Below are 21,761 nucleotides of genomic sequence, written 5' to 3'. Positions count from 1 at the left end.
AGGGCAGAGAATATTCACAGCATCCCAAGCTGCAGAAAGCTCTCTAAAGCAACAAGCATTCCTCAATCCACATCCTGCTGCTAAAGAGAAATCCAGGTCATCCAGTATCACAAGAAAGTTATCTAGACACTTGGGATTAAATCCTGAAGTTTTGCTCAGAAGAGTATTCCAATTTAGGGCAGTGTTTCCACAAGTGAAAAAGGGGCAAAATTTAAATACTTAAAGCTGGTAATTTTGAAGATGGCTAAACACAAGCATGTGACTAAAAGTTTTCCTGATGAAGATCCTAACCATGCAGCAAGCTATTATCTGCATTCACTGATTTTGATTCTAAGTAATAGAAAGAGATGTGACTAGAATTTTAATTTCTGACAATCTTATGCTGCTCATAAATACATAAAATTTATTTTTCTCTCCTCTTGAGCAATAATATTCATGTGTTGTTAAAACTACACTTCAAGGAAAAGCAGCATTTTAAGGCTCTAAAGAGAAAGTTTCTTAATGAGGAGTGAAATAAAGCACAGAAAAAATACCATCCAAATGCCTGTCTTGTACAAAACTGAAACATGGTATTTTATCTATATTTTAGAATATAGAAAACAAATTAGAGAATCTTTTCATGATGTATATATATATATATATATATATATATATATATATATATATATATATTTAATTCAGGATTTAGCAGGAAATGGACTGTGCTGGTAAGAAACTGTCATTGAAATCTTAGGCCAGTCAGCTATACACAAATTAACTGATTATTCGCCATTTCCCACCATCCAGCAAATACAGAATTCCATTACTATTTATCAGTGCAGTCTCCCTATTACTACAATAAAATAACTCTGAGAATTGTTTATATGGGATACTTTAAATGGCTGGAAGTATTAAAAGAAAATTTATCGTTTCAAAACAACAAGATTTTTAAAATATTTTGAAATCTGACAGAAGACAAATAACAGTAGCGAGTTAAAGGTGAAAGGGCATCTTGAATATAGTACAATTTGTCTCCAACATGATTTATAGACCCAGCCTGAAACATGATAGCAAAAAATAAGGTTTTTTCATGGAGGTGCCTGAGGTCTACAAATCTAATTACTGTCATTTCTTTTCAATCTCTTAAATTTAATAACATTTATTTTTAAAAGACAAAACAAATGTTGACACACATATCAAAAATAGCCTATATATAATTGTTTTTAAAGTATAAACTTCTCATGTACTCACTCTAAACCTAAAATAAAATGTTTATTTAATTTTTATATAGAAACAAAAAATTACTCTTCTAAATACTGATATTTCTGTTTTAAAGTAAGATGCTTTTCTTATGCAGAAAACAACACATGGGATTTAATTTACTGATCAAGAGTATCTTAAAGACACAGCTTTCAAGAGTATTTTCAACTTGGTCTACAACATTTAAAATTTATGTTCCAGCCTAAAGTATTACATTCAAACTTATGTTGTCTGAGAGAAAAAAAAATCAAAAAAACCCACACCAATGTTCTTTAATAGCTGGCATAGTTCTTTAATAGGAGGAATAAATGTTTTAGGCCTAGAGATATGTCATCATCTGTAATGTAGTACGTAATTTACTATTTTGTTCTGTAAAACATACCTTGCAGATGCAAACCATTTAAGGTAAGAAAGACAGATTAGCAAAGAAAATAAACATTTCTTTATTAGGTAAATGATGCCTTAAAGACACACTAAAATAAAGTTGTTGTGTATGTTGTAAAATAAAATGCTAAGAAACAAGGCCAAAAATCAGAAGAGAGGTTATAAGTATGTTCAGACATCTGTCTTTATGTACAAATTCAAGTTTGAAGTAGGGATGATGTTAGAAACAACAGACAAATGGATCCAATTGTCTGACACAGTGCAGGTACGTGCAAAAGTCGCAAAAGTTAAAACAGTGTTCTCCAACATCCCATCTGTTTTTATGATGATTAAAATTACTATTGAACTTGATATTGGCATAGTAAAATAGGCACAGCTCACTAAGGGATTTCTGCACATGGGTAATAAGCATTCTCATCCCTTCAGGTCCTTCACTAAGACTATCAAAACTGCAACGCTTCAGAGTAAATTTGCCAGAGGCACCTTTTCTACAACATTAAGAACATGGAGACAACACACAGCCTCTTTTTATGACACTGTGGAGAGCAGCTGTGTCTCATGTCCCTGGGAGGCACACTGGCTAAACCACTCACAATGTCCCAGGGAATAGTGCTGTTTACACTGTTTGCATTTCTCCACCACGAAGTCTGTCTTTAAAGCATTGACACAATTACTATTCCTTTCATTCACATATGATGAGATACAGAGAATAACCCCGTGGCTTGGTCAGTCCCTCTAAGCCAGATGTAAGGAATCAACTTTTAGTAGACTTTAATTTGTGTTCTTGTGGACAAAGTAAGAGAAGCCCAGTAGGGCATTTTATTTTTCAGTCAAAATATCAATGTGCTCAATTTTGGAAAATCTCCAGGAACTTATTTTGTTTTTCCAAGGAAATGAAATTATCATATAATATGTAATCAACATTTCAGTATGTAGCATTAAAAACACAAGTACTCACAGTAGCATGTTCCCCTAAGTGGATTTCCAAGATACCTATTTTCAGAGTCACAGCTGCAGGGGGAAAAAAAAGACAAAACCAAACATTCCCATTAAACACAGTACAAATTTAATAAAAACGCAGCTAGAATATTTATTCAAATATCATGACTTTCAGTACTACCAACGCAAATTCATGCAAATAAGAAGTATTTAATATAGTTCTTAACGAGGGTGTGCTACTTTCAGGAGGCAGCTCTCTATCAGATAAGAAAGCCAGAGTGACCAAGAGTTGAATAAAGAGCTTCAGTCACCAGCCTGAAGTCGGTGCCTGCTGTAGGACTCAGGGCAGGAATTCTGGGCTCTCTGCACTCTAATGAGCAAAGGAAAGCCAGGCAGCCACCCCAAGCACTGGATCTCCTTATCCCTGTCCCCCCAGTCACAGCTGATTCCCTCCCTGGTTTTGATCTGGCACAGCAGCATCTCAGCTACTGAACTTCCATGAACTCCAGTGGCAATTGCTCCTCTTCACTGACCACCCAGGGCACCAGGTGAAATTCAAACTGAGTATGATGTACTGATGCTGCTGACAAGACGTGCACATGAGAAGAGCTGGAGAAATAGCTTTCTTATTGAATAAGATAAGATATATAGCTATTTTCAGAGACATGAAATTCAGTTCAAATTCAGTTATATAACATTACTCTAAAAATGCCAAATATCTTAATAGAAAATTATCAATCTGCTTTAGGTTTCCTTGGCTATTTCATGGAAGTCTCCAGCAAGATTATAGTTTTCCCTTAAATATACAGAAAGATTCACAAAACAAAGAGAAAGCTAATCACTGCCTATTACATTTCATACAAATATTTTCCCAGAGGTAATCTGAATCATTTAGTATCTTGGACTAACTTTTCATTACTTTATTCTAACAAACTTAATTTGGAAGGAGATATTTTTGCTGCTATTTTATTTGTGATTGGTATTAAAAATACATTCTAACTTAGATGTCATATCATTTAACAAGTTTCAGACTTTAAAATATTTTGATGTTTGTATTTCTGCTGGTTTCTTCAATAGTTTCTAACTGGTGATTCCTAACATACTCTTTTTTATTTAAAAACAAGCAGAGAATCTCCTTGACTGTTTGTTACAATACCATAAAGAAAATAATCAGCAGTGGCAATAAAATCAAAAAGTAGAAAAAAATATGTTCTGGACTCTGCCCTTGTGCATTCCTGATCTCACATTAGCATGAGAACTCTTTACAGGGTCAACCATACAGAAATTCAACACTTTTTTAATAAATTAATTTTAATGATTAATCTCCAAGAAAACAAACCCCCCTATGCCTAAGGTCTAGCTGCAGAACACAATTTGTGGTCTTGTTCACAAAGACACTCTCACCCCACAGTCCTTTGCACAGAATTTAGAAGAGTGAATTTAGAATTTAGAAGAGAGTCTGATCCTGAAGTAACTCTGGCATGTACTTGGAAAGGAGAAAATCTCTCAAATAGTAACATTGGTCGGCCTGAAACAGTTTGTTTTCTAAACATCACAAACATTCTACAAAGAACAGCTTGCCACTGAAACAATAAAAAACATATCCATGTCTGAAAGGGCTTTTAGGTTCAGAACTCTGAAAGAGAGCTACAGGAAAGGGACCATTCTTAAAGCAAGGGTTTAAAAGAATTCACTTTTCTTTATGTAAGATTGCCACATAAATGAGACAGTGTATCATGTAACAAATGATAATAACATTGTAAGAGGACTATTTTTCCTCTTGAATTCAAGTTTCAAACTTAAAGTAGATTAAATGTAGCCAGTATTTAGAATATGCTGAGGTTTTATACCTGAAGGAAAAAAATATAAAAAATAACTCTGTAGTTAGGGTCAGAGGATGAAGGCAAGAAACTTCCCCTGCTGCTCACTGCTAACGGCACTGACCTGTGTGTGACATGGAAGAGCAATATTCAACTCCCAACAACAATAACTTTTCCATGGGGAGAAAATAAACAAATTCCTCTCTGAACTCTTGCCCAGTCAAAGCACTCACCTGTGGTGCTTTGACACTGAGAATAAAGGTTCAGGGTTTTTTTTAATCTTGAAAATCTTAATGAAGAAAGACAGCAGTTTCCATACAGCTTCCCTTCTCCATTCAGCTGCCCTTTTAATCAGATGCAACCATCTCCTGTGGATCCATAAGTGCCAGAACCCAGGGATTTCCAGTATCACATATACCTTCCTTGCATTTTTATTTCTATTTATATCACAGAAAAAACCCAAACATGAATACATGAAATAAAAATATCTATAAACTCCATCTAACATAAGACAGGCTTCACAACTTAATATACAAAGGAATGGTTAACACAAAAATTACTGGGTTCAAAATAGGTTGCAACATACAAGTATTCATAAGTATTCATTCAAATCCAAATAATTACCAATTCCCTGTCAATTACAGAAGTGACCTTCAAGTATCTTGAAAACAAAAAAGCAATGAAATTTTACAGCCATTTCAGTTGTTTCAGCATCACGTGTGACGGAATGATAAAGTATGCACAATAAAAAAAGAACAGTGAACTACACCACAGCAAAGTATTTCGATGTATTATCATAGATATTATACTCTCTGTGTTGGGAGCCTCATGGAAGTACTGAGGGAGGGAATGATTTTGGGTAAGAGAGAGCCCTGGTGGGTGCTCTCCCAGAGAAGCTCCCAGCCTGACAGGAGCAGGCACACGGCTCTGCCTGGGCACAGGATAAAAGGCACCACGGATGTGAGGGAGGAGGAACACCTCCGTGGACAGCACCTGTACAGCACAGAGGGAAAATGCAGGTTCATCCAGTGCTGGATGAACACACAGGAACCACAGTAACTGAAGGGACATGAGATTTACCTGTTATCTGTGTTCTTTTTATGCCCTCTCATGAAAACAGCTGGTTTATTATGCCATTTGTAGCCAGGCCTTTCATGCAGAACACTTCCATAATGTACATCAAGAATAACACGAGGTGGAGTTTTTACTAGTTAGGGAAGCCTGTTTTAATTTAAATGGAAGATACTACTTAAACACTTGGTTTTCAGTAGAGGGAAAAAATGAAACTAATAGGATTAAGAATATATCTGAAATTATTCACACAAGCATGTATGGTGGGTTTCGATTAAATTTAGTTTTGCCTTTTAATCCTCTCCTATTTTATTAGCATACATATTGCTCTGCATTAGTCACTGATTACGGTTCCAATTACAAAATTTCCTATTCGCTGAATTGTTTCCTTATGAGCTTTACTCATTGTAGTAATTTTTGTACCTTTTCCAAAAGCCAGCACACATTGGACCATATGTGAAGCATAATATATGCTTCATATCTGAGAAATGGGAGCTACACTCATTATTTTATGTGCCATAGGGCCATGATCATTTGCTTTAAGTGGTCATAATGAATGAGCTGTTCCACTCTGGCAGGACTCCAAAGACACAGCTCCCATTTACAAGGACAAATGGAGGAAGGCTCCTATTAGGTTATGCACAAATTCTATGGTTTGTTCCAATACAGAAGTATTCAATTCATCAAGCTCACTGACCTTTGGATGGCCTGCTATTAGCACTTATTTCCCAACTTCTCCCTCAATTATCCTTTCAAAACTGAACCACTTTCTTTCACTTTCTTTTATCTCCCTGAATTTTCTGGAAGTTCAAAACAGAAGTTATAGACAAATGCATTTAAAAAATAATTGTTCTCATGTTTCTGACCAAGATAATGTCTCACCTTCTCTTAAAATACAATAAATGTATGTAAATGAGTACATGTTTACAGTAAGACTGACAGATTTGGGTTTTTTTTAATGAATGAAAGGCTTCTTTGTAAGACAGAGTTTACAAACAACCTCTTGTTGAAGGTTAGCAATGTCGATATTCATGTGCTCTGTACCTTGCAGGCTTAAGAAAGCAAAGGAACTGACAGCAGAGGAATATCTATATTTATATGCCTACTTTTATTGTCCTTACTGGTATGGCACTTAAGGAAGGGCAAACCTTCAAGCTTCTCACCTGAGGAAAACTATCAATATAACACCAACCTAGATTGACAGCTTTCTAGACAAGTGATTTGATCCCATGGAAATCTTCCTATAACAGCTCATTTAACTTTTTATGGTGAAGGCAGAAATTTCTGCAGCTGAGGTTGTAACTGGTCCAGAGCAGTGAGTGACTGACACTTGAAAGCCCAATTCACACATAGATGTGGTCAAGTCTTAGGTCTTAATTTAGGCCTGCCTGGCATCCATACCTTTGTCACAGAAATGCCCAAGAACAACCACATCTTCTGACCATCCACAACAGACATGGTCAGCAGCAAGGAAAGCGAGGAACCTCACAACCAGCACCTACAATACAGCAGCCATGTCATGTTTTGGGAGTTCTAGCACGTTTAAAAGATTCAGAAACAGCATCATCCTTCCACAGAAGTGCTAAGATTTAGATGCAATAGTTGAGGCATTATAAGCAATGCTAATGACTGCTTTGTGATTTTCAGAGAATATGTTCATTTGCTAATTATTATTGCATTTTTATCCTGCAATATAATCTTTATTTTGCTAAAGTGAAATATGTGAAATAGACAAACTTCATCATCCATAAATGTAAATTTATCCCTCTCACAGATAAAGATCTGCTTCTTGACTGCATTGACATTATACTCTGCACTACATTGTCCCAAAGCTATCCATTAATACTGCAGTATACTCAGATAGACAGACCTCTCAGATCTTTGGTTCTAATGTAAAAATTGGACACTTTCACTTCTCACACTGCCAAGATCCTTCCAGTCATGAGTAACTTCAGATAAAAAGAATTATCAGCCTACCTCTTAAGATAATGATAACCTAAAAGGGTAAAAGGTACTGGGATTTATGTTTCCAGTTAGAACTTTTTAATAATGTGGGGAAATGATTTATTTGTTTTTTTCTTGTAAGTGCATATAACAATGTCTTGAGACAATGTTTCTTCTGTAGATCAATTTGTCTCTTCCTCACATAATTCATGAAAAAGGCCTAGGCCAGCAATACTTTTTTTTTTAATCTAGGCTGATCTCACCAAAAGAAAAAAAGTAAAACATTCTAATGTCATAAGAAAGTTTTTCATATCCAGACCCCTCATGCTATTTAAATCTTCCCTGCAAGATCAAAAATAATTATCATTATAGAGTTCTTATATACTTTTCTAAGTAATCATATTTCAAATCACAAAATCCATTGCACTCCAGGACAAAATAAGTTTTCCTTGAGGTGTCACTTATCATATAATTATATAATTAAGAGAAAATAAAGATTAATATGTAAAATAAGAGTTTTCTAATAAAGTCTGGATTCTATTTAGTTCTTCTATACAAGAATAAAGTGACCTACAGCCCTGATTTGGAATAGCTGGATAACTCCCTGTTAATCTTAATGAATAAGGCACCAAATGGATTTTGTATGCAAATTATTTGATGCTGCTTACTCTGAACAACAAAAATCTCATGTCCATGGCCTTACCCTTTACTTCTGGCATTCCTTTCTCCACAAATGGCCATGTTTTTTGGCAGTGATGCACAAACTTGAATATATGCAAAAAGATGAACTTGGAAAAGCAGAGTTCCCTCTCATCAGTCACTGTTCTTTCAAAGTCAGGGAAGAGAAATACTCACATTTCTTCTCTCACATTTTGACCTACATCAGACACTTCATCCAGCCCTTAGAAAGTAAATGTTAGAATATCTCATAACTCTAAATAAGAGGCCCTGTTTACACTGAACTGAACCACAATCTCAACTACTTCTTTCCTTTTAGAAGGAAGAATTAGATAAGAAGCAATGGTAAAATAACTGTGAAAACTTATTACTGCTTAAACTGAAATGCAGCTCCTCCTAAATGTTTACTTTTCAAAAACCAGTGAACAGTTCACAAAATTCACATATATTTAATCCTTTCAGAAGATAAATATTGACGAAATGTTTATCAACAATAGAGTATTCATAGAATCATAGAATGGTTTGGAAGGGATCTTAAAGACCATTTGAAATAAATACATGCAAGTCAGTGTGCACTGAAATATGTTGCCCAGGGAGGTTGTGGGGTTTCTCTCACTGGAGATATTCCAGAACCATCTGGACACAATCCTGTCCACGTGCTCTGGGATGGCTCCATTCTGTGATTCTGTGATCAGCTATTCACTGCCTGTTCTGGCACTTTCCAACAGTGTTTGTAGATTGCTCTTGTTTCTCAAAAAGAGCAGGAGAGGCAGCACGTCAGAACATTAAATATTTTAACAGGCCCTGACAGTCAGAGCAAATGCATCGTAAATGGCTTCATCAAGCAGACCACATGAAAAAGAAATAAATACACACACACTAAATCCCAAGTGGTTTACTGCATTTTCATTAGTCATTACTGAATTGTAAAATTTTACTATTACTAAGTGTGTTTGTAGTAAGTATATTTAACTATTAAACAGTTCCTGGCTTGTTTTCTAAAAAATGTGCATTATAACATTACTTATTTATTATTGTTGAATTTAATCTATGGTTTATAATACGACTATTTTATTGCCGCTGAATTTAATCTATGGTCAGTCTCTGAGGGAAATTATTGCAAACTACTCAGTTACAATCTCAGTGCAGAAAGTTCAGTGCTGTGGTATTACAGAGTGCTATGGAGTTCTCAGCTGTTTGCATTTGATCTTTCATTCATTTCACTTTGTTTTCAAGATTCTGGGATGGGGTTTTCTTTTGTTTGTTTTTGTTGTGCTGAGGATTTTTAACAAAATCACTATTTATATAAGACTATAATTTCAAGGCAATTTAAGGAAAAGGCAATTTCAGAGATATGTATTTCTGGATGCCATACAGACACTATAATTTCCAGAAAATGGTACAAAGACAGGCAAGTTACTTTTTGTCTTTCTACTTCAAATTATGTGTGGTAACTTTTGTCATTTTCTTGTCATTTAAGACAACAATCTAGCACAATATGGCAATTAATATTTCCAAAAATATGGGAAATTCTGACTAAGCCAAGACAAAAATGACAATTCAGAAGCAAAGCATATCACACATTTTGGACTTGACATTGCAGCTCAGCAATGGCCAAGTGCTGCTTATACGTGGATGTTCAAGAATAGTAAATACAAAATGAAGACAAAGGTATGAATAAATCAGAGTGCCATGGCTTTCTCTAGGCTGTCAGCTATACAGTATTAGGGAATTTTAGAAAACAATCATGTTATCTGAATTATTGCTCTACTTGCAACAACTTCTATAGTGCTAATGACAAGTTATAATATAAATATGATGAACAAATACCACAGATGTTTATGTATAATACATACTGCAATTGGCAAGCTGTCATCCTTACCCTTAAGGAGCAAAAACTCTAGCCATTACATTTTCAAGTAACTTTCATTGTTCCTAGATGACTTAGGTGTTTGTGACGAGATATTCAGAACTTTTACCTCCCATAAGTGTTTCCTGTGGCATCAACAGAAATCCCCAGAGAATCACCAGAAAGCAAACATGGACACATTACAGTTTCCAGTCTTGTAGCTTCCTTCTTGATCTGCAGGTCTTTAACACCATATTTTTGTCCATCAGATCATTCCAATATTTATATATCTATCCAGTATGTTCTGATAAGTTCTCCTCCTGCCTAAAAGAACTTTCTTTACCCTACTCCTGCATAGCAGTCTATCAGATCCATGTGTTATTGCCTACCATCGTTCCATTTGGGCTTTTTAAAAGTCCTTTTTAATATCTAGGATATCAATCCCATCTAACTTGCACCATCTTTTATTTGACTTTATTAAAAAAAGATATCAATCCAAGAGATAGAAAAATATCTATTAAGAATAGAACACAGAAAAATGTCTGGGTGGCTGGAGAAAGGGTCAAGTCAGATACACACATCTGCTCTTCCCTGGCCTCTTGCCTATGAAGAGCCCAAATCCCCATTAGCTCATTAAAGCACATAACCTCATGAATTTCCTGGAGCAGAGATGACACTGATACTTCTTTATGAAGTGCCAAAGAAGTGTAAATAAGTGTGTCTGCCTGTGGTGCAGCAACAATACCGAAACTGTCAACACTTCCAGTCGTGGCCAGTTCTCCTCGAAGTTATTGGACACTTAAGAAGAAAACTTAAAAGGAATGGCTATAAAGGGGAAAAAAAGCTGACCAAAATGAGACTATAGCCTCATGGCAGGGAACTGTGAAGTATTTCATAACAAGAGTTTTGCCCTGCCAGCCCTGATCCGTTCAGACTATGTTTATACGGGGTTTGATGGGCAGGCTGCACAGGACTGCCATGGGAAGCAGTGCTTGCTCCTGTGCGAGTACAGTACTGAACAGAGTCTTTAAGTAATCCCAAAGACTTCCCAAAGGGCAATTCACAGAATGCAGCATTTTTCAAATGCATGAAGTCTTATCCTAAACAATGTCAGAAGGAGAAAAGAAAATAAATTTTCTGGCTACTGTAAGAGCTCTGGAGAAACTACTCACAGTGGATGAGAAAAATGTGGCATTCCAGCTGGGAGTGACTGGGAAATCAAACTCCAACACTTCCCTAAAAGGTATTTTATCATTCCATCCCATGTGCCTCAAAGACTCAATCCCTCTGCAAAGAGGCCATAAAACAGCAGCTTTAGTGGGACTTCTGATCAGTAATCGATCTCCTGCATGTTGTAAGCATCACACTTGATGCTTGAACTAGTTATTGCTAGAATTACCTCAGACATATGTATTACACTGGCTACAGTCCGTTTCTTCAGAGGAAAAAATGTTCTTTTTTTGCTTTATGGGCTATAACAAGGGTGACAAACCTATTGAATTAGTTTTGTAATTAACATGCTTCAAAGTACAATTCAGTACCTTTCTCTATGTATTCTGAGGAGACCAAGACATGTCTTTTCAATTTTTAAAAGAGTGCAGTGCAAAATATCTAGGTATTAAAAAAATATTTCTGTTACTGAAAAACCAAGTAATAAAAACCAGGTAATCTGCCAGAACACAGAGCTAAAAAACCCCATCTGATCACCTAAAATATGAGAAAGTATATCCAAAGGGCCATGCAAAAAAAAAACAACAGACACTCTTACAGCTGAAAAACGTGAGAGTTGGCTATTTATTACTTTTTAACTCAATACACTAATAAAAATAACAGGTTTTGTTAGTCCCTTAGAGGGACTTAGGATCAAAGACTAACTAGTTATGTGGCCAACTACTTTCCTATCTCTCTGTATGATAACAAAGAAAAAAGTGCTTAGAAAGGAAAGAAAACTGAATGCTTTACAGCATGCTCAGAAAAAACCCTGATTACAAAGTCATGAAATTTACTAAACCAGGACATTTTTTGACGTCAGAGGGAAATAAAGAGAATGCAGGAGGCATACAAAAATCCTGTTTAGTAATCCAAACATACAGTAGAGGTGGGATATTACTGATGCAGAGATTATGTGGGAACAGTTATGGCATAATCCCTTCACAAGTCTCTATTTCACCAGCCTTGAGCATTTCTATTTTCTATCCATCATTTTCTGACTGTCTGTTGGTTTGCTTCTTAACTCAAGCCTGCATAGGATAATAGGCTACAATTACATTAACCGCCTTTCATCTCAGTTTGAATTAAATTTGTTCTGCGTGCCAGCATGAAAATCTGTCCCCAGTCATTTTGCTTAAGTCAAGGAATAATAAACTCCCTCAGTTCAAAAATTTAGTCAATGGTTTACAATATGAAATATTTTTTTTAACTGAGAGATAGTATTAAAATTAGTATTTAAGAGAAAAGATTCAGTTACAGTATTTATCAGTTATGTGTATATATTTTGCATAATAGAGAGTGATTTCTAAAATATTTAAAATACAATCCTTTCCTTGGTTGTTTTCACATTCCTAAGGTCTTTTTCCTCACTTGTTTTCTGACTGGGTTTCTAAGTTATGCAGAAGTTATGCTATAATCTGCAACATTAACCATAACTTAGAAATGCAAAATATTTCAATGTCAATTGAAAAAGAATTCTGGTGACTGAAATGATCCATCATGTCAGAAAAACAAAGTACTTGTTGCATTTTCCATAACTAAGAGGAAGAAATCAACTGAGAGCACAGTGGAGAGATGCACTCTGAGGTGAATTCCTTTTTGGGACTATCAGAGTGAAAAAAAAAATCCAACTAATTTACTCCCCATTCTAAGTTTCTCTTCTGGATTTTTGTTTTCAAAGAAAATATAACTGGGATGACCCTCTGATTTCAAAGTTCTTCTTCAGGAGTGACTTTAGAGAAGTGTTTTGAGCACCATATCAGTTTTGAAATCACAGAATATTTTATAAGCTATCCTGAATTCGTTGATTCATAATATTCATAGTATTAGTAAGAATGAGTATACATTAAAAAGGCAAAATATTAAATTGGCAAACATCTCATAAGAAAAAGACAAGAACTATAGTGAAACGTCCTGTTTTAAAAACAATACGTGCACAATATGACTTACTGCCAAATGGAAGAATTTTTTGATAATCAGGTTTGGATTCTGGAATCAGAAAGCACAATTCTCTGTAAGGAATACTCACAAATTTTAGCAATGGCTTCTAAATTTGCAGAAAACCATGTTCATACAAAATGTTACCTGGCAGTTTTTATTAAAGTGTGATAATAGAATGCATGACAATTTACTATGTTATGAGCATTCAAAATATCAAATATGATACACCATTTAGAAACACAGAAAGTTGGATATATCTGGAATTAAGGTAAATAAAACCACTATGAAGGAAGAAGATGTATTAGAATAATCTTTGGGTTGTACTATTGAATGTGGTTTTTTCCATTTCTAGGCCTGTATATAATTGGAATAGTTCAATTAGAACTTCTACCATGTTTATAAAAAAGCTACATTAGTCACCATTTCTTTCATTCTTTCTTTTCCCTATGAAAGAAGTTCTGTTTGCTGAATGTTCATTGTAGTTTATTTTAAGGCCAGTACTTAAATGACACCTGTTGCAGAAAATCTCATTTGATACAAACATAATTAAAACAAGACACAAGAGATTCTTAGGCTGAGGAAATTGACACATAGGGAGTATGCATGGGTTCAAATATTTCAATTAAAAGAATCAACTCCTCTGGCATAACAACTAAGTCTAAAACCAGCCTGCAATGATATCAGAACTTTAACTACACAGAAATATTCTAAGAATATTGAGCAGACAATGAAAAACAGGCCAATGCAACTATATAAAACTGAGCACAGACAAAGCTCAAACAAAAGCTTCTGAAGGGCAAATATCAAACCACTTATGAAGTCACATATTTAGCTATTTTCAAAAAATGTAAGAGCAAAAGCAAAAAAGTAATGGTACAGGAAATGTTTCATAAAAGCAGAGGACAAAAAGATAAAAGAATTAAGAAAACAATGACATCACAAAGGTTTTTTTCTACCCCAAAAACAGGGTGGAAAAGGCATTTAATTTTATTCACATCAGGGTGGTATAAACAAAACAGAAAATAAAATGGGAACAAAACCCTACAGTACAATTCAACAAAAAAATGCATTTTCTTAAAAAAATCTTTCACAAATAATGGATTTACATCATTCCCACTTATGAATCTCAGAGTTATTTAACTTACACATGGTTGGCACTGAACAGCAGTGGAGCTGTTCATCAGTTTAGATGTGCTGGTACCTCTTTTATTCATAACTATAGAGGAGGCAATCCTTCTGTTCAACATGTGAAATGATTTATTCATTTTTCATTTCTTACAATCACCATTTGTCACCTTCAACTTTACCTTTCCTCATTAAAAAAACCCTTTTATTTACGAAGCACAGAAAACACCTAAAACCATAATGAAGGAAAATGAATGAATGAAAAGAAGCAAAGTATTAGGAGTGAAAAAAACTTTGTGGACTTGTTTTGTGAAACTCCAGCTGCTATTCCATACAATTTACAATTAGCCTCCCAAGAGCAGGGGAAACAAAAGTAAACCATATGTTCCAAATTCTCACCAAACCAAGTGAATATCCCTTCTTAAACCTAAGCAACAAGGTGTTATCATGTATTAAAATATTTATCTGAATCAGGGCCCAAATCTGTGATTAAATCAAGATTCTACGTAAGAGAGGATAAAATGACCTAAAGAACAAGATGCGATTTTGTAGCAGCTGTTAGAAAGTAATTGCTGCCCTTATCTCCTTACGGATCTTGTAAGAACTCATTTCCAGGACAAATATTTTATTTTAAGTCTTCTTTATGAAATCTGATTTATTAAATCTCTTACAGCCTGACTGTTCCTTTACCCTTTAATTCTTATCACTTCTCTGTGAGCAGCCCAAAACTCCTTTCTTGCAGGACAACGAGCCCTTTTTGACACATTCTGTATGTTGGTTTGCCAATCTTGCTGCTCTCACTTTGGTCTCCTGCTGTAATCCAGTATTCCTAAATTTATCTTTGCTCTGTGCAACACTGAGAAAAAAACTTTTGTGGCAGATCAAATTTTCAAATGTGATTATAAGTTTGCTTTGATTCTAAATCAGACTCCTGACAGTATTTAAAACAGCTTTCCTAGCTAAGTTTTTACTCAGCCTTCTAGTACTTTGTTCTTTTCTTAAATTGCTGAAAAAATCCATTTTTGTAATATAGAAATAATAGATAGAGATGGAGAACTAAATCTTTAAGTCAATCCTTCTGAAGTGATAATCTAAGCCACTCAGGCTCCACTGCTGAAGTTTAGCATATCATCAGGTTCTTGGATTGATTTCTGGCCTTGTAATCAAGCTCCCCAGCCCCATTATCTAGTCAGCTGATAAATACCACTTATTTTTCAATACGTCCTCAAGAAAAAAAAAATTGAAAGCTCAAAACATGCAAAGGTTGTGCAGCTTAATTTATATTTTATACTTTCTAGTGGTGATTACTCAGCACAGAAGAAGAAAAGAACAAGGGAGTATTTCTAATATTAAGACATTATTATCTTTCAGCTGGTGATAGAATTGCTCCTCTGTTATTTCTTCTTGCCTTATCAGTTATCATTCCCTGTAAATACCTTCCTGTGATGGAGAATTTACTTTTTGTATCAAATGTTGTGAGTTTACCTTATAAAAGGTAAAATATTACATGTATTTTTCAGTAATGTTTATTGTAACTTGCTGTCTTTTCAAGTTTACATTATTCCATGGCATTCACATGATAATGCAGGCTAACAATGAAGGCAAAGAAAAAAGGATGTTTATGTAGGCACATGTGCTTATATATGTTCTGCCTGCAGAATTCACTATCCCAGGCAGTCCACCTCCCAATTTTTAAAAAGGAGTGAAAATAATATTCCTCTTAAATAGACAAAGCTGCAGCAAGGAAGAATATCAGTACAGGGAATCACAATAGATTTCAGTGACCAAATAAAGGACTTCAACCACACTTCTGAAGAAGCATGGTTTTCAGAGCCTCCTGTTCTTCATTATGTTAATTGTTAGAGCACAACTCAGATACCTACAGCTTTCCAAGCAACTCTAAAATGTTGTATGCAGTCCCCTTATCTACCCAACCATTCCAAGAATGGAATTTTTATTTCATTTCAGTAACCCATCATTAATGCAGGAGTGGCACAGAAAGCCTCTGTAGCAGCACTGTACTTGGGCCATGGGGAAGCAGGAGAACATGGGCTCTCCTGCAGGAAGGGCACAGACAGGGTTGGGATGGAAAGAAGATTCAATAGATAAGAAAACCTGCTTGACTGCCAGATGTCTGCACATGCAGCTGCAGCAGAATGCAAGTTTTCTGGCAGGCTCCTCAGGGTGAGGACTCCTTAAGCACAATTTAGCACTGTGTAATTGATGTGCACAGTCTACATAATTATCAGGGAAAAAAAAAAAAAGAGGACTAATACATTTCTCGCTCCCATGTCTTAATACCAAAACACATTTCTTAGTTCTCTCTGCGCATAGCTTTCATCTTTTGTGGGCATTCTTTTAATACTCTTGGCAACTACTGAAGCAATTTAAAACTAATAACTGGCAACAATGTCTTAACTTTGAAACAAAAATTGAAACCAGAAATAAAACCATTCCAGCTAAATTTTCATCTAAATGTAAAGGTATGCAATTGGCTGAAAGAGGAAACAGAAAATGAAAATGGCAGTAGGAAGATGCATATTTCATCTATTAGAGACCATAAGAGGAAAAGAAAAGCAATCTTTCCATCACCAGGAGATTTTTATCAAATAGCGTCTGTAGTACTCACCTGACCTAGCCTTTCCTTATTGCTCTATAAAAAATTCTTTTCTTCCCTTTCTCAGTAAATAAAAATATATGAATATCACAAGCTGAAGTTGATGGATATATCTATCAATGAGTTTTCATCACAATGTAGCTTCATTTCTTTTAGTTATTTGTAAGGTTTTGAAAATAGATTTTAAAATATAAACAGGGCATGGTATTTTGGGCAGCTTGAGCACTGAGCAATCCATATCAAGCAAGAGAAAGAGGCATTATTCCAATTTCAAACTTAGCTTTGTATTGATAGCTCAGAGAGAGCTCTGAGCTCTCACACTGGTATTTTCCTTTCCCATTACTACCTCTACACTTGCACTTCCTTAATGACAAATTGATTAAACCAGATGTCTATTTCAACTTTAACAACTCTTGTACCAATTACTAATTACCATACTAATGGCCTATCAGGTGTGCATTATAAGCCCAGATCTATGCTGCACAATGGGTATTTTATCTGAGAGTTAAGAACTGAGAATAATTAAGAGATTTTCAGCAGCTTTGAAAAATCACGAGAATTGTAGATCTACTGAGAAAAATTTGAGATTCAAAAAGCCTGTATTTTTAAACTCACAATTTAAAAAGAATCAAATGTTTGGATTACTATACACATTGAACTTGTGCACTGAAAATAAGGAAACCATGAGTATTTTGAATGGATCTACCTTAGAAAACTGCTTTTCCTTCAAATAAAAACCATATCCTCCACGATGTATTGACTTGGATAGCACAAGCCCTGACAGCAGACACAGAAAGTCCCTTCAGCCTTTGCTCAGTCCTCACCAAAATTCCATCATCAATTGGCTGCAATAAGCAGCAATAGCAACACGACCATTTTAAAGCCACTCAACACTCACTCTATTTCAAACCTGGTTTTCAACAGAAAACATCTTTACAATAGCCAGTATTTTCAGTTAACTATCAATAAAATCAGTATCACCCTCAAATCATTCAACCTGTTTTTTTTAATGCCTAATTTAATACAGATTCTATTGAAAAACTATTTTCAGCGTAAATTCTCCTTGCACACTTTCTCTGCCCAGCTAAAAAAGGAAAGCCTGGAGTGCAAGAGGACTTTGTTATATCAGTTCTACTCAGGAGAGAAATACAGTGTTGGTTAAATTCCAACTCACCTCCCATTTCATATATATTTTGAATTTTCCACACTATTTGAAATAGTAAGGGAAATAGTTATTTTGACAGGCAATATCCTAATGCTTTATTTTATTTGCATAGTGTCCTGATAATTCAAGAGAAAACTATTCTGAAGAAATTGCTATATATATACTTCCCACTGGATTTAATTACAAAGTTATTTTATAGCTTTCAAAAAAATCCATTTTAATAAAGTTCAGACTACATTCAATCAAGTATCTCAGAAAATGATGGATATTAATAATATTCAAACATATTAAGTATAGATCAGGTCAAATAATTACTCATTTCTATCTAAAAGGATTTTTCCTTAAATTAAAAGAGAAAAAAATATTTTCAGTCATTTAAAAGGCATAAGTGCTATTCATCATTTACTAAGAACTCATGCTTCGTGCCTCACTAATTGGTAGCATTTCAGAAAGTTACAACTTCATTTAAAACAAAAAAAAAAAAAGCAAACCCAACAAAAATGGAAAAGGTCAGTTTTGGGGGACAGGCAATACTATTTAATAAGCTAACCATAGAATCTTTCCTGTCACAAATCTCAAAAAAGGTCAGAATTTGCATGAACATGCACAATATACTATTTTCAGAAACAGCTGGGGTTCCTTTGAAATCATCTCAACTTTACAGCCCACTTTCAAATGAGAAGAAACCACATCATCTGTCTCAAAACTCAATCTATCTGTGGCCCACAACAATTTTTACTGTTTATTCTCACAAGTGGAGTTTCCATTACTGAGTACTTAAAGTCTAGCAGCAGATAATGAAATACCAGTTTTGTGTATTGAAATCAATGTCTGTAACTAAATCATAATTCTCTTTACAAAATAACTCCATTCTCTCTAAACTTCAGCCAGCCAAACCTCATTTGTTCAGGTAATCAGTTAAGGGAAACGAACCAATTCTTCTTTCTCTCTAATAAAATACTGTAGAAAAATCTTACTATTTACTCAATACAGTGGTACCATGAGTGACTCAGGGAAAGAATTTAATGAAGTTTTTTTACTAGACTATATTTAAATGCTTCTACCAGAGAAGGTTAAACATCTATTTTATCCTTGGTGGAAACCACAGGAGAAAGGGGAAGCTATACAAAGAAGTTCAAACAATTAATACATCTCCAGATGTAGCAATCCAATAGTCAATCAGTATTGATTGATTGATCTTACCCTAAACTGAAAACTAATAAAAAAGAACTTACTTGCCTATGAAACAACTGAAAACTGATGGCATTATATAGCAAAAATAATTTTTTCTTTTTTTTTAATAAAAGGGTTTCTTGAAGGACACAGTAATACTGCTGTAAGTTCTTTTCTTCAGTTATTTCCCTTCTTTCCACAGAATTGACAAACTGCCTCTGTCTGTGATGCTACAACGATCAGCATGGATGGGGACATGTCAGAGCCCTTTGGTTTTCCTCCTCAGCTCTTTTCCAGCACAAAGGACCAATAATGATACATAACATTTTGATAAGCCATTTTAAATATGATCTGTATCTTCTATAGCAGCCAAGATCCCCTAAAAAACCACTAAAAAATTAAGAGAACACTGAGAACTCTGAGAACATGGATTTCTGGAACGTTTACATGTACTGAAACTGACCAGTGTTTATGTGTCATGAAGGCAAAAGTAATAAAATATGTCAAATTCTTTGTGCTACATAGCAAGTCTATAATAAAACTGTAGCAGCAACATTTGTTTTCTGGAAGATGATCACCTTGAAAAGGTTTTGTCCTCCATAAAGTTTTGTAGGACTGTTTATTCTCAATTTTTTTTAATCTCCTTAAATATTTGCCTTCCACAAAGGAAATATCACTTTCCTCCTTTCTGCTCCATAGTTAATTGTCCAAAGCTGACTGCAGCAGCAGTAGCCAGCAATAATAATAGTGATGTAGAGGGTTGTTACTGTAACACAGCACACATTGAATTTAATCAGTTACAACAGAGCAGTATAAAATAGAATTTTTTAAAAGAACTCCCTGAAATATCTGGTTTTGTCAGTCACAACTCAGCTGACGGATTTTTTCTGATGACAGCAGGACGAGTAGCCAGAAAAGCCATCAGTTATTTTCTTTTCCTTCTCTAAAGTGAACTACTTATCTTTAATCAAAGCAGTAGGAAGGGTAAACCAAATTCATACTGTACAGGAAATCTGTGTTCTTTCTCTCCCCTGCCTGCAGAGTAATTCACAGATCCTATCCTACACGTGGCAATTTCTGATTGAGAGAAATTAATTATGGTGAGATTAATTACGGCTCCCATGAACAATGACAGTTTATAATCCAACCTCTGCAACACCAAAGAACAGAATAATTATATTAATGGTGAACAGAGGTGGTGACCAGGATAATCAAGCTGCATGTATTTATGTTTTGTGGAGACCCCAGCACTACACCTGGCAGAAAGGACAGACTGTACTGTTGGGAGTATTTGGTTCATGTAGGTGAGGAAAGACAAATGCCTGGTGGAGCCACATGTTGAAAAGAAGATTGTCTTCATTGTCGGCAGCCTCCTGCAAGTGTTTTCTGGAATTTAAACGCTCTATTGGCTGTCTTGTAAGAAATTCTCCAGTCTCCTTTTTCATTTTCTCAAAGCAGCAATGCCAGGAGATGCTGTAACTTCAAACACCTCTCCCACGGGGCTGGTTCTTCACAAGAGCTGCTCATACTGAGTTCTGGCTTATGCAACTGATGGTATTCAGTATTCCTAACTCTTAACTGGGTCCCTGTCCTGGCCACAGAGCAGCATTCCCAGGTGCCTCCATTGCACACCCTGAGAGATGCAATGCAGCAGAGCCCCATCATTTTCAACTGCTTGAACTGGGGTTAAAAAAGGCAACCTCAAATTGTAAATCATTGCAACCTATTCTGACCCTGTCTGAGACTAAGAAAAAGCACTGGCTATGCAGATATGTGCAATTCTGCTTTAAAGCTAGCCCTAGGCAAGATGTAAAGCCAGCCCAATCCACAAAGCCCTCTGACCTCCTCTATTCCAAAAACAAGCACAGAAACTAAAGCTACAACTTTGCTGGGCCAGAAAAAATCAGACTCAATAATAAAGTAATTTTATGGCAGCCATAACCTCCCTTTCTCTCTTGCCCCAAGTAACTCTTCCATGGGGCACAGTCTATGCTTATTTCTCTTTTCCCTGTATGAGTAAACATCAGCATCACTCCCACTCCTAATTTCATTTCAGTCTGAACTCAGTACCTAACTAATTAAAGGCAGAATTAAGTGTCTTCATCTTATATTAAGCTTTAAATCTTTATGAGTCTATTTTAGACATAAAGAAAATGCAAACTTGTCTGTTCTTTTTAGCTGTGCTATTATATTTTAATAAAAATAGCACGTAGAAGCATTGCCCTAACTGTACATCCCTAGACAATTGACACTTTGCACCAAAAATCACTAGCATTTTATATAAAGAGGTTTGCCTTACAACAAATGTACCCTGAGCACTGGAATTCAAAACAGATCTCACTGGCATGGGATCTGTGAAAGGCTTGGGCAGCCTGCCCTGTTCCACTGCTTCACTGATATAACCTGCACTGAGCAAAACAGATTATTCACATGCCAGTCCCTGAATGACACAGTCATGGCATTGGAGGAACAATTCTTCAGAAAAAGAGATTCACTTCTTTTGAAAGAAAATCCAGCACCATATATTTTTCAAATAGGAAGTCAAAAAGATATCAATTAAATCTCTATCCAGCACACATGCAAACATAAATTGGGCACAAGAGACAA

The 21,761-nt window shown here is 35.3% G+C and overlaps 1 protein-coding gene across 1 annotated transcript in view; it reads right to left on the bottom strand.

Moving 5' to 3' along the window:
- ATRNL1 (attractin like 1) overlaps positions 1-21,761 on the bottom strand; it is a 428,986-nt gene that overhangs the window by 269,784 nt on the left and 137,441 nt on the right. The window contains exon 23 of the mRNA XM_014310189.2: positions 2,582-2,634. Coding sequence (XP_014165664.1) covers positions 2,582-2,634 — 53 coding nt within the window. The remainder of the gene's footprint in view (positions 1-2,581; positions 2,635-21,761) is intronic.

The sequence above is a fragment of the Geospiza fortis genome, unplaced genomic scaffold, assembly GCF_000277835.1.
Source record: "Geospiza fortis unplaced genomic scaffold, GeoFor_1.0 scaffold1303, whole genome shotgun sequence".
Lineage (NCBI taxonomy): Eukaryota > Metazoa > Chordata > Aves > Passeriformes > Thraupidae > Geospiza > Geospiza fortis.
This window is presented reverse-complemented; position numbering and strand designations above follow the sequence as displayed.